This window comes from Bombina bombina, chromosome 5, assembly GCF_027579735.1.
Source record: "Bombina bombina isolate aBomBom1 chromosome 5, aBomBom1.pri, whole genome shotgun sequence".
Lineage (NCBI taxonomy): Eukaryota > Metazoa > Chordata > Amphibia > Anura > Bombinatoridae > Bombina > Bombina bombina.
The window spans coordinates 703162632-703177388 of NC_069503.1; the positions used below are offsets into that span (position 1 = coordinate 703162632).

At 39.8% G+C, this 14757-nt stretch overlaps 1 protein-coding gene across 1 annotated transcript in view; it reads left to right on the forward strand.

Moving 5' to 3' along the window:
* Window positions 1–14757, forward strand: part of LOC128661600 (collagen alpha-1(XXI) chain-like) — a 173039-nt gene that overhangs the window by 95802 nt on the left and 62480 nt on the right. Inside the window, exons 18-20 of the mRNA XM_053715836.1 lie at window positions 7739–7792; window positions 8978–9049; window positions 9396–9431. Coding sequence (XP_053571811.1) covers window positions 7739–7792; window positions 8978–9049; window positions 9396–9431 — 162 coding nt within the window. The remainder of the gene's footprint in view (window positions 1–7738; window positions 7793–8977; window positions 9050–9395; window positions 9432–14757) is intronic.

The window sequence follows — 14757 nt, forward strand, 5'->3', positions numbered from 1 at the left end:
AGTCTTGTCCTACACGGCCAGAAAAACGCTCACACCTAAGGTCCTGTCGGGGGCAGACCTTGGGTGGTTTATCCTCGTCCCCGGAACCGCTAAAGGAGAAACCTTTGGTCACGGTTGTCCTTTCCTGGGTGGACTCCTCCATAGTCACCCAGGCTCTTGTTGACTCGGGTGCTGTGGGCTATTTCATTGATAGTGCTTTTGCATCAAAGCACTCCATTCCTGTTTTTTCTCGGTCTGTTCTGCTTGTTATTGAGGCCAATGATGGCAGGCTCCTTCAGCCCGCACTCGTTGCTCACGACACCGCTCCGTTATCCATGGCTGTTGGGGCTTTCCATTTTGAAACCCTCCAGTTCCAGGTGATAAATTCTCCGCATTTCCAGTTGTTCTGGGTTATCCCTGGCTCCAAAAGCACAATCCCAGTCTCAACTGGCGCAGGTCTGAAATTTTGTCGTGGTCTCCGCAATGTATTTCGACTTGTCTTCGGAAACCAGTTAAAGTCTTGTGCACTTCTTTGGTATCTCAATTGCCAGAGGAGTACCAAGAGTTCCTAGATGTTTTTGACAAGGTGCATGCAGGTACGTTGCCTCTTCACCGGTCTTACGATTGTGCCATTGACCTGCAACCCGGAGCCATTCCTCCTCGGGCCGGGTTTACCCTCTGTCTGTTGTGGAGAATTGTGCTATGGAGGAGTATGTTGCTGATGCTCTATCACAGGGAATAATCCGCAAATCCTGCTCTCCTGCAGGGGCTGGCTTCTTCTTTGTGAAGAAAAAGGGTGGCGAGTTAAGACCATGCATCGATTATTGGGGTCTTAACCGTCTTACCATTAAGAATGCTTACCCTATTCCGCTCATTACGGAACTCTTTGACCGCCTCAAGGGAGCTATGGTCTTTTCTAAACTTGATTTCAGAGGAGCGTACAATCTCGTTAGGGCCACAAATGGAAAACAGCATTTAACACCAGGAGCGGGCATTATGAGTATCTTATAATGCCCTTTGGCCTATGTAATGCTCCTGCTGTTTTCCAGGAATTTATTAATGATGTCCTACGAGATATATTGCAAAAGTGTGTTGTGGTGTATTTAGACGACATCCTCATACACTCACCCACGCTTGAGGCTCATCGTTCTGATGTTACACGGGTTCTTCAGAGACTACATGAGAATGGCCTCTTTTGTAAACTCAAGAAATGTGAGTTCCATCAGACTCGAGTAACTTTCCTAGGTTATGTTATCTCCGTTGCAGGGTTCTCCATGGATCCTGAAAAGTTGACTGCAGTTCTGCAGTGGCCTCGCCCAGTTGGTCTTCGGTCTATTCAAAGTTTTTTGGGGTTCGCCAATTACTATAGAAAGTTTATTAAAAACTTTTCTTCCTTGGTCAAACCTATAACAGACATGACCCGTAAAGAGAATGATCCACTCCATTGGTCACCTACTGCCATTAAGGCCTTTGATAGTCTTAAGACTGCCTTTGCTGCCGTTCCAGTTCTGGCTCATCCTAACCCTGCCCTGCCTTTCTTTCTTGAGGTCGATGCGTCTGAGACTGGAGTAGGTGCCCTCTTGTCTCAACGTCCTACGCCTGATGGTTCCTTGCATCCGTGCGGTTTCTTCTCTAAGAAATTGTCTCCAGCGGAGTGCAATTATGAAATTGGTGACAGGGAATTACTGGCCATAATTTTGGCACTCAAGGAATGGAGGCATCTTCTCTAGGGTACTAGCGTACCAGTGCTCATTCTTACTGACCACAAGAATTTAACTTATCTATCTGAAGCAAAACGTTTGTCGCCCCGATAGGCCAGATGGGCGCTATTTTTGTCTCGGTTTAATTATGTGGTCTCCTACCTGCCTGGTAGTAAGAATGTTAGGGCTGATGCCCTCTCTCGACAATTTTCGCCTCTGTCCAAGGAGGAGTCTGTACCTCCTCCAGTTATACTTCCTGACCATTTTTTGGCTACCATTCGTACTAATTTGACTTCTCCCTTGGGGGAGGAGATCCTGGCTGCACAAACCAATGCACCTCCTGAAAAACTTAGTGGCAAGTGTTTTGTTCCTAAGAATCTTCAAACTAAACTTTTGCAAACTTACCACTATCCTAAAGCCGCAGGTCACCCAGGCAAGAACCAAATGATTTGGTCTGTCACTCGACAATTCTGGTGGCCAGGTCTTCGTTCTGATGTTGCTGCGTATGTTGCCTCCTGCTCAGTTTTTGCACAGAATAAGACTCCTCGACGTCTTCCTGTGGGTCTTCTTCAACCTATTGCTAATGGTGAGTGTCCTTGGACACATCTTTCCATGGACTTCATTGTCGAGCTCCCTGTTTCCAATGGCAATACTGTTATATTTATGGTGGTTGACCGTTTTTCTAAAATGTCACATTGCATTCCCTTAAAGAAGCTGCCTACCGCTCAGGAGTTTGCTTCAATTTTTGCCCGGGAGGTCTTCCGTTTACATGGGTTACCCAAGAGGATAGTGTCGGACTGGGGTAGCCATTTTGTCTCCAGATTTTGGTGTTCCTTTTGTGCTCAAATGGGGATCCAGCTTTACTCCTCGGCATATCATCCTCAATCCAATGGGGCTGCGGAACTGTCTAATCAAGCTCTGGAACAGTTCCTTCATTGCTATGTCTCAGATCACCACAATAATTGGTCTGAACTGTTACCTTGGGCAGAGTTTGCTCATAATAGTGCTATTAATGCTTCCTCCAAGTTATCCCCGTTCATGGCGAATTATGGGTTTCAACCATCCTTGTTGCCCGATTCATTCATGTCTCAGGGTATTCAGGCTTTGGAGGAGCATCTCTGGCAACTCTGTTCCACGTGGGTGCAGATTCAGGATTGCCTTCATCGTTCTAAGCAGCACCAAAAGTTCCAGGCTGATCGTAGGCGTCTGCCCGTGCCTTCCTACCAGGTTGGTGTGAGGGTTTGGCTGTCCTCCTGCAATCGCATCTTCAATGTTTTTCATGTCTCCCTCTTGAAATCATTGGTTTGTAATCGGTTTACCACTGTGTTGCCTTGTCCCCATCCTATATTTGTTGACAACCATGAAGAATATGAGGTCAGCAGCATTATTGACTCTCGTATGTCCAGGGGCCGCGTACAGTATTTGGTTCACTGGAGGGTTTCTGGTCCGGAGGAGTGTTCATGGGTTCCCTCCTCTGATGTTCATGCTCCCGCCCTCCTCCGTGCCTTCCATGCCCGTTTCCCCAATAAGCCTTTTGTCCTCTCGCGGGGGAGGGGTCATTGAGGGGAGGGTACTGTCAGGGTTTTTTCCCTGCTTTGTTTGCCATGTGCTGCTGGCAGCCATTTTACTCACCTCTTTTGCTGACTCTGGTGCATAGTGTGTAATGCTGCTCATTTCCATGCCCTTTTATGGCCAGACTGGTGTACATCATCCATGTGAGACAGGTTGCAGTCTCATAATGTGATGTCGTCACTTATTATTTAAAGGGCCTCTGTTCAGTATGCTTTGCCCTTGCGTTGTCTCAGACCTTTATGTGAGAGTTCCGGTTCCTGTGTATTACCTGACTGTCTGACGTCCCTCCTGGTTCCTTATCCCTGGCTTGTTCCTGACTCTGCTGTTCTCCTTCTTCCTGATTTCGGCTCGTCTGACTACTTGCTTTGGCTCCTGACTCGGCTCGTCTGACTATTCGGTTTGGCTCCTGACTCAGCTCGTCTGACTATCAGCTGTTGTTTTGACTCCTGGCTTGTTATTTGACTTGTTGACTTTTTTTTATTATTTTTTGCTATTAATAAAGGTGTGATTATTTTTGCACTTCTCATCTCAGTCTGAATCCTGGCACCCTGACAGTTACACTAACACCTAACCTTACACTACAATTACATAACTTACATTAATTAAATACAATTAACTAAATTACAAAAAAACAACAACACTAAATTACAAAAAATAAAAAAGAAATGATCAAATATTTAAATTAATTACACCTAATCTAATAGCCCTATCAAAATAAAAATTGGTTGTTCCAATCAGCCAATAGAATGCAAGCTCAATCCTATTGGCTGATTGGATCAGCCAATAGGATTGAAGCTCAATCTTATTGGCTGATTGCATCAGCCATAAGATTTTTTCACCTTTAATTCGGATTGGCTGATAGAATTCTATCAGCCAATCAGAATTCAAGGGACACCATCTTTGATGACGTCACTTAAAGGAACCTTCATTCAAGAAGAGCCGTTGGAGGAAGAGGATGCTCCGCGCTGGATGTCTTGAAGATGGAGCCGCTCCACGCCGGATGGATAAAGATAGAAGATGCCATCTGGATGAAGACTTCTGCCGGCTTGGATGAAGACTTCGGCCCGCTTGGATGAAGACTTCGGCCCGCTTGGATAAAGACTTCTGCCGCTTCGTTGAGGATGGATGTCGTGTTTTCAAAAACTGTAAGTGGATCTTCGGGGGTTAGTGTTAGGTTTTTTTAAAGGTTTATTGGGTGGGTTTTATTTTTAGCTTAGGGTTTGGGCGGAAAAAGAGCTAAATGCCCTTTTAAGGGCAATGCCCATCTAAATGCCCTTTTCAGGGCAATGGGTAGCTTAGGTTTTTTAGGTAGGTTTTTATTTGGGGGTTTGGTTGTGTGGGTGGTGGGTTTTACTGTTGGGGGGTGTTTGTATTTTTTTTTACAGGTAAAAGAGCTGATTTTTTTGGGGCAATGCCCCGCAAAAGGCCCTTTTAAGGACCATTGGTAGTTTATTGTAGGCTACGTTTTTTTTTATTTTGGGGGGCTATAAGATTAGGTGTAATTAGTTTAAATATTTGATAATTTCTTTTTTATTTTGTGTAATTTAGTGTTTGTTATTTTTGTAATTTAGTTAATTGTATTTAATAAATGTAATTTATTTAATTGTAGTGTAAGGTTAGGTGTTAGTGTAACTCAGGTTAGGTTTTATTTTACAGGTAAATTTGTATTTATTTTAGCTAGGTAGTTATTAAATAGTTAGTAACTATTTACTAACTAGTCTACCTAGTTAAAATAAATACAAACTTAGCTGTGAAATAAAAATAAAACCTAACATAGGGGGGGCAAATTAGGGGTTAATAACTGTAATATAGGTGTCGGCGATGTCGGGGGCGGCAGATTAGGGGTGTTTAGACTCTGGGTTTATGTTAGGGTGTTAGGTGTAACCATAACTTTTGTTTACCCATAGGAATCAATGGGGCTGCGTTACGGAGCTTTAAGCTCCTTTATTGCAGGTGTTAGGCTTTTTTTCAGCCGGCTCTCCCCATTGACGTCTATGGGGAAATCGTGCACGAGCACGTAAAACCAACTCAAAGCAGCGCTGGTATTGGAGTGCGGTATGGAGCTCAACGCTCACTTATTGCCTGCTAACGCCGGGTTTATGAAAACCTGTAATAGCAGCGCTATAGGGAGCTGAGCAGTGACAGTTAGCACCGAGCAGCTCTTACCGCAAAACTCGTGATCTAGCCGTTAGTACTTAGTGAAAAAAGTCCCTTTAAGAGAAGACACTAGCAGCCACTAGAACATTTTAAACTTAAAGGGATATGAAAACCCAGTTTTGTTCTTTCATAATTCCGCTAGAGCATGAAATTTAAACTACTTTCTAATTTACTTCTATTATCAATTTTTCTTAGTTCCCTTGGTATCTTTTGTTGAAAAGCAGGAACATATGCTTAGGAGCTGGTCTATTTCTGGAGCACCATATGGCAACAGATTTTCAAGGATGTTATTAATTTGCAAGAGCACTAGATGGCAGAACTGTTTCCTGCCATGTAGAGCTCCAGTTGCCTACCTAGGTATCTCTTCAACACAGAATATCATGGGAACTGAGCAAATTTGATAATAAAAGTAAACTGGAAACTTTTTTTAAATTGAATGCTGTGTTTGAATCACAAAATAAATGTTTTGGGTTTTATATCCCTTTAATATAACAAACTTTGTAAAAAAAATATTAGTACTAATAAATTATTTTAATAACTTTTTAAAATGAAATATTTAACAATTTACACCACTCTTGAACTCTACAACTAATCTGCAGTCCTGCAGATAATTTTTTTTTAAAAATAATTAAATTAGATATGTATGTAGATTAGAGATAAATATATTAATAACACACAAGGTGCTGGTTTATTCTTCTAATCTAATCTCTCTTTAAAGCAGGCACTGCCAGGCAGTGGCACAAGCATTATAGTAATCTAGAATATATTATGGGCTAGATTATAAGCAAAGTGCAAAATATCGCTTCCACGAAAGCGATATTTGCACTCCACTTAGTAATACCAGCATACACAAATGTGCACTGGTATTACAAGTTAGGTGCAAAGTGAACGCAACCTCGCGGTTGCATTACACAGAAGTTTACACTCGCTATTTATTTACGGGAAACACACAGTTCCCATAGGCTGCTATTTAAAGGCACTTTTCAGTGCCGTTTTTTTCTCAAACGCCCCACACCTGCCAACTTTAACCTCTCATAACTACTTTTTGCAGGGGGGGGGGTTATATTAAAAAAGGCTACATTTATTTATTTAAATAAAAAAAAATATATTCTTTATTTTGGGGCTAATTGGGGGGTATTTATCATGCTCCCATGAATGGGTGAATTTGCCCGTTTGCGGGCTGTGCGATAAATTAGCGTTCTACTTGAAATCTAACCCTATATTAGCAATAGCAATATTAGCAACAAGAAATAGCAAATAGCTTTCAGTGAGGGGGCGCAGTCACACAGGTACTGCTAGCATACTGATACACACTGGTCTGAAAATGTTAGGCAGTAGTTTAAAATTCCTTCTTTGACCTCAATCCCTCCCCCTGAGAATGCTGAATGAACAGAAAACTTCAGAAGCTTCTACTGACAGGCTGTCAATCTACTCACTGCTTCATCCTCTTGTACATTCATTGGCTAAAGCCTGCCTGCATCATAAAACAGCATCCGAAAATTAAAATGCAAACAAAATGTAAAGAAAATAACAAAAATTACATTTTTATAGTTTTCTTTCATTCTTCTGAAAACAAATGCACATCTCTAAAAATTACTATAAACAGGAAGAGAAACAGCAAACACATCTCTAAAAATTACTATAAACAGGAAGAGAAACAGCAAACACTCAGTGCAGCTGATCTTATTGTGTGATTATGCACAACACTGGACTGGGTGAGCTGTTGGGGGCAAATGGATTTTTGTATTATTTAGTCTGACAGCAATTTTCATCTTTTTGCACTATGTATAGGAAGTGGTGTATGTCTAAAACTAATGCTAAAATCAGTAAGCTGCAGACAATACAGAGTGCTAAAATATGAAGATTACTGTCAGACTAAATAATGCAAAGAAGCAAACAATAAATCATCTACAGTAGTAGCCAAGCAATTCTCCCTCTTTTACAACAAATCAGCACAGCTCCTCAGTGTGGAGGAACTGTTTGTGTTTTTTCTTCTGATTTGTGGCAGTTTAAAGATTGATCACTCAGAGAAAGTGCAGCAAGGAGTCTCTGCCTAGACCAGCTCTGAGTGATCAAGCAGAGTACTTGCTGCAAGCACAGCCATACGAGCAGCTCGTGTCACACATGCCCCAGCTTAGCTGCAGCCCTCTAAATCTCCTGGAGGGAACATTTCCAGGGACATACAACAAAATCCAGGGACTGTTCGCAGCTATGTTCAAGTATATTTACTTTATTAAATTTTTAATGTTAGAAATAATGTTTGACTTAAAATACTTTGACATTTTTTTTTTATTTAATCACCTTAATTCTTTACATTCTTTTATTTAAAGGGGCTACAAGGTGAACATGGTATAGCAGGACCCCCAGGACTACCAGGATTAAAAGTATGGATATTATGTTTCTATCACATTTTCTACAGAATAAATTGTCAGATTTGTATGGTACTCCTACTAGCTATAAATCTGAGATAAATTATTTAAGTACATTCTTTTTACAAACAGATTCCACATTTTAAAAATGTATGATTTTTTTTATAGTATAGTAAAATTAATTTAACCATGTATATAAGATGAATTAAATATATAACAACATTTTCTATCCCAGTACACCTTAAAGGGATATGAAACCCACATATTTTATTTCATGATTCAGATAGAGCATGAAATTTTAAACAACTTTCTAATGTACGTCTATTATCAATTTGTCTTTGTTCTTTTTGTATCTTTTGTTGAAAAGCAGGGACGTAGCGCTATATGGCAGCTGTTTTGCAAGAATGTTATCCATTTGCAAGCACTGTTTCCTGCCATGTAGTGCTCTAGATGACTACCTAGGTATCTCTTCAACACAGAATACCATGGTAACAAAGCAAATTTGATAATAGAAGTAAATTTAAACTTTTTAAAAAGGGTATGCTCTGTCTGAATTGCAAAAGAACATTTTGGGTTTTTTATCCCATTAAATAAATATTTATAACATTTATATACACATAGACGAAAACATAAATGCACCTGTTTAGTTTTCCAACATTTGTATTAAATAAAACAACCACATACAAGTAATTTAACAGCAATGAAAAGGTAGATGTTAGATATCAGCAAATATGAACCAATGTCACTCAAAGTATCATATATGCAGCTTCCAAGAGTACATTTAGCCATTATATTGTACCCACAACATAACTGTTTAAAATAACTGTTAAGGAGAGGATTGAAAGAGAGTTGCTTGCTGTGGTAAAATGCAGTATACGTTTTTTTTCTGGAGTAAATTAAATTTGTCCAGAGGAAAGGTAGGTCAGTAGGAAGCCTTAAGGCTAGGCCCTCATCTGCATATCAGTGATATATAATTGAATTGATTCATAGCTCCATTACGGCAAAACTACCAACAATGTATGATTTAAGACAGGCTGTGAGTTGGTTTGCCAGGGTTTAGGCAGCCATTTCTAGAAAGTGATATCTACAAATAATAATAAACTATAGCAGAGATGAATCACTTTATTAAGGGGTACAATGTTTGAACTGCACAGCTGAACCACATAGAAATAAACTGGCTATATTTTTTTGTCTTTCCAGGGTCAGAGAGGAGAACAAGGACTGCCTGGTTTGCAAGGTCCTATGGGGGTTCAGGGGCCAAAAGGGCATAAGGTAAAGGCTGTGTTTCTGGGATTTTTTTTTAATTTCTTTCCAAAATTCTTACTAACTTACCATCAAAAAGTCAGTGACTGTTTGACCTGTACAAGAACCTAACATAATCAAGAGGCTTTTCTCAAGGGCTATGTTCTTATAACACAAAGTAATGCAAATTTGTCGAACAAAATTACATTTTAAATGGTTCTAAAACATTAATTTTGTATGCAGATCTGTTGAAATTCAAAGCTTATTGGTGAGGGCCAAGGAACTTGCTGTGAATATGAGAGCTTAGTCAAGTAACTGCTGAGCATAACCTACAGTTCTTTATAATTTGAGAAGTTTTTATTTATATTTTTTTCAGGGAGATTTTGGGGATGAAGGAATAAAAGGAGAACAGGTAAAGTATTCATTTTAGTATCAGTCATGTTATATAAAATATTGTCTTTATTCTTCTATGAAGAAGAGGTAGTCTTCTGCCTGTCTGCTTATTTAGCACATAATTGGTATTTGTTATTGAACTTTAAGGCACAATAAAAACATGCAATAAACACATAAAAGGTAAATAGAGAGTGTTAAGAAGTGATGAGCTGCTCACTCTAATACTAAAAGGGGGCGCTACACCGCAAAAAGTTAGTAATCAAGGATCATATATCTATATCCTGTGCAGTGAACTAATTCAAAACTAATTCATATCAAATCTCAACATGACAATACACTGATTGTAAAATTATCACAGATTACAGTGACCAAATATTAGTTAGAATAGTCTCTGTGGTATAGTCTCTTTGATGCTCAAATAAAACGAAGAACACACTGTGGCTGCTCTCTGGAAAGGCTCATCGGAATCAGATGTTTTTTTCTAGAGAAAGGAAGAAATACAGAGGCGCCTCTAAGTGCAGTATCACCAGTTAAGATCCAGTCAGTGATAGAAGTATATAGATATATACTCACATTTGGTGAAGCACACTATAGTGCAATTGGTGCAGACCGAGACTTCTGAGCCGCTCGGGTCTCTCTGATCTCCGATATCTCTTACGAGTGTGAGGAATTGGTTCTGTGTCCTCCATGTGAAGGTATTGAGCTCCGTATCAGCAGCCTCTTTTGTTACTTGTCAGCAGGCTCCCGGTTTTGAAGAACAGGTGAGTAGAACAACGGATCCTCCAAGAATCAACAATGGCAACGGTAGTGAGTTTTAAAACTTTAATTTAAAACATTTTTAAAAAGAGTGACGCATTTCTCGGTGTGCAACGCCGTTTCTACAGACAGTCTGAGGAAGGACAGGGAGGACATGGAACCAATAGAGAGATACCGGAGATCAGAGATCAGAGTCAGCCGAGCAGCTCAGAAGTCTTGAAGAAGTCTGCTCCAATTGCACTATATTGTGCTTCACCAAATGTGAGTATATATCTACATACTTCTATCGCTGACTGGATCTTATCTGGTGATACTGCACTTAGAGGCGCCTCTGTATTTCTTCCTTTCTTTAGGAAAACATCTAATAAATACATAAACAAGAGTGAAGTAGTGGGAAAGAAAGGGTTAGGAGTAACCGCCAGTCATCCATTTTTAATAAATATTTTCCTTAATGATTCAGATAGAACATACAATTTTTAACAACTTTCCAATTTACCCGTATTGTTCCGAGTATAGGCCGCTCCTGATTATAAGTTGCACCCTTAAAGTTTGGTGCCATTTTAAAGAAATTACATTTTCAACTTAAAAAAATATACACATTACTGCTTCCTCTTTACCCACTCAGCCTCCTTCCCTCACACAGTGCCCACTACTCACCCTTTTAACTACCTACCTTACACAAGCCTACCCTTAGTGCTCCTCACTCTCTTAGCCCCCTTCTTCCTCACACAACGCCCTCCTCACCACTTATCATACATCACCAATCCTGACTCACCCTTCTCTCCCTCAGCACTCACACGCATAAGGCGACTCCTGTTAGCTCTCATGCTACCTCCTGTGTCACAGCTGATAACTCACAGCAGCTCCCACCCTGGGTCTCTCCCATTCCCATCCTGTCCCCCCCTTGAGCTATAGAGATTTACCGGTGTTATTGTAGCCTTGCAAGGAATTAAGATCTGAAGATGTTAATCCACTCAGTAGTTGTGGGTAGCGGTAAATCAAATACAGTACTGAAGTTAGATGACTTTAGTGAGATGTGATCCTTTTTATGTTCAGTGTACCTCAATCCTGACTCACCCTCACATAACATCAAGCGGCTCCTATCACGCTGCATCCTGTGTCACAGCCGATAACTCACAGCAGCTCCCACTCTCATCTTAAGCCACTCCCATCCTGAGTACTTCCCGCAAACACACACATACCGTATCAAGCGACTCCTGTCACGCTGCATCCTGTGTCACAGCCGATAACTCACAGCAGCTCCCACTCTCATCTTAAGCCACTCCCATCCTGAGTACTCCAGGGCCCGGTCGCACCTTCTGGGCACCCGCGGGCTGCGACATTTGTGATTGCTGGAAGTTCCGCTACCGAAGCAGCCAATAGGACAAGATGTTACCATTTACTTACTTAACATATATTGGTATTTTATTGTAACGGATACCATAACATCCTGATTATAGGCCACACCCCTTATTTAAAGACTAACATTAGGGGAAAAAGTGCGGCCTAAACTCGGGACATTACGGTACTTCTTCTATCTACTTTGCTTAGTTCTCTTAGTATCTTTTATTGAAAATCATACCTAGGTAGGCTCATGAGCTGGGAGCTAGCTGCTGATTGGCGGCTGCACATATATGTGTCTTGTCATTGGTTTACCAATGTGTTCAGATAGCTCCCAGTAGTGCATTGCTGCTCCCTCAACAAAGGATACATGAAGCAAAATGGATAATAGAAGTACAAAATGTGTTTAAAAATCTATGCTCTGTCTGTATCATGAAAGAGTTTCGTGTCCCTAAAGTTATCCTTTGTTGGAACTTAGCTCCTTTCCATGAGAGAATACCTAGTTAGGTTTAGAAGCATGCGCATGACCTGAGCACTATATGTAAAACATTGCTACAAACATTGTTGTAAACACTGCTGCCATATAGTGCTCAAAACAAGTGTACGCTCCTTAGCATATCTACTTATTCAATCTGGAAAATGAGCTAGGTTTAACAAAGAATATTACGAGAAATAAGTTGCTTTTTTTTGTATTGTACACTCTGTGAATCGTGAAAAGTTTAATTTTGACTTTTATGTCCCTTTAAAATGAATGGGTATATTAATATTGAAGATAGAAATGTGATAATGTAATAACCTTACTGACTTCATGTCACCCCCTCCTCTCAGTAAGATGGGTCTATTAAATATTCCATTTGTAAGATCCAATATATTTGCCTTTGAAAGCAATGGGCAAGGATGAAAGTTGCTTTATTTATACTTATCCAGAATGGAGACACACTGCACCATTAAAAGTACTGTGACATCAAATTTGTGTTGCATTTCTATTTATATAGACATTAAGCCCAATGTATTTACTTTATGAGCATGCACTTTTAAAGAACTTTCTGATTTACATTTCATTTCAAATTTGCTTCATTATCTTGTTATCCTTTGTTGAAGGAGCAGCAATGCACTACTGGGAGCTAGCTGAAAACATCAGGTGAGACAATGACAAGACGTATATGTGAGAAGCCACCAATCAGCAGCTAGCTCCCAGTAGTGCATTGCTGCACCTGAGCCTTTTTAGGTAAAGGATACCAAAAGAACAAAGCCAACTAGATATTAGAACTAAACTGTAAATTTGTTTAAAATTGTGCGCTCTTTCTGAATTCTGAATGCTTCATTTTTACTTAAAGGGACAGGAAACCACAAAGATTTATTTCATGATTTGGATAGAACATACAATTTTAAACCACTTTCAAATTTACTTCCATTATCAAATTTGCTTTGTTCTCTTGTTATCCTTTGCTGAAGGAACATCATTGTACTACTGGCAGCAATATGAACACATCTAGTCAGCCAATCACAAGAGACAAATAAGCAGCAGCTCCCACTAGTGTAGGATATGTGCGCATATTTTTTTTTTCAACAAGGGATACCAAGCGAACAAAGCAGATTTGAAATATAAGTGAATATAAAAGTGTCTTAATATTTGAATCACGTAAGTTTAATTTGGACTTTCTTATCCCTTTAACTGTCTATTTAATTGTGTATATTGTTGGACTTACGTTTATTTAAAAATAAATGTTACATACATTTTAGTTGCATTATTTAGTGTGCCAGCTAGATTTATAGCAAGTCCTAAATTACAAGTAAAATGCAAAAAAACCTATTGTGCATTAACATTGCTCGAGCAATAGTTCTAACTATTATTGCACAATATTATATATATATATATACATTATTATTATATATATATTTATTGCTCAAGCAATAGTCTAATAGCCTAAGTCACACTAACATCTGCGTCCCTCACATAATAGACTTGATGGGGGCGTGAAGTATAAGTCAAGTCGGATATTGTTTCCTTTGCTAATCCAATGGTGCACAAGCTATGGAGTCCTGAGCTATACTATTAATAATAATGATTCACCTCAAGTTTTAAAAAGCACTACCTTTTACAGCAGTATTTTGAATTGTGCCCAAGCACAACATTACATTTGCCTTTTATTATCTGATTTGCTTCATTCTTTAGTATCTTTGTTGAAGAAATAGCTATGCACATGGGTGAGCCAATCACACGAGGCATCTATGTGAAACCACCCAATCAGCAGCTACTGAGCCTATCTAGATATGCTTATAACAAAAGGTTATTAAGAGAATAAAGCAAATTAGATAATAGAAGTAAATTGGAAAGTTGTTTAAAATTGCATGCTCTTTCTAAACCATGAAAGAAAAAAATTGGGTTTCATGTTCCTTTAAAGATTGTGATGCTACCAAAAGATATAACACAACAAATGTGAGTCATTGTTTTCTACAAATAAGTCCTATTCTTCTAATATTTAGTTCCCATTTCACTCATTTATAGCTGTCCTTATACTGGGTAGAGTATAGGGTATATAAAATAGTGACTGATTTTAATATTTTATATATTCTGTTGTTGTCATGTTTGAGAATTGTGGGTGCTACAATGTACTTTATGCTTTGTCCGCTTGCTCTGATGAGGCGGACAGAAATCGCCATAATTCAACCCGAAAGAGTACAATCGGGTTGATTGACACCCCCTGCTGGCAGCCCATTGGCCGTGAGTCTACAGGGGGCGGCGTTGCACCAGCAGCTCTCCGCATTCAGCGAGGTCTTGCGGACCTGATCCGCAGTGTCGGATCAGGTCCGCAAGACCTTTGATAAATAGGCCCCATTGTCTTATCTAATAACAATCACCTAGATTACAAGTTTTGCGTTAACAGGGGTGCAGTGCTAACGAGTGGTTTTCCCTCACCGCTCACTTGTAGACATCGCTGGTATTATGGGTTTTTACAAACCCGGCGTTATAGTGAGTGAAGAGCAAAATTTAGCTCCACATCTCACCTCAATACCAGCGCTGCTTATGGTAGCGGTGAGCAGGTAAAACGTGCTCGTGCACAGTTTCCCCATAGGAATCAATGGGGGAGAGCCGGCTGAAAAAAAACCTTACACCTGCAAAAAAGCAGCATTCAGCTTCAAACGCAGCCCCATTGATTCCTATGGGGAAAATACATGTTATGTCTACACCTAACACCCTAACATGAACCCCCGAGTCTAAACACCCCTAATCTCACACTTATTAA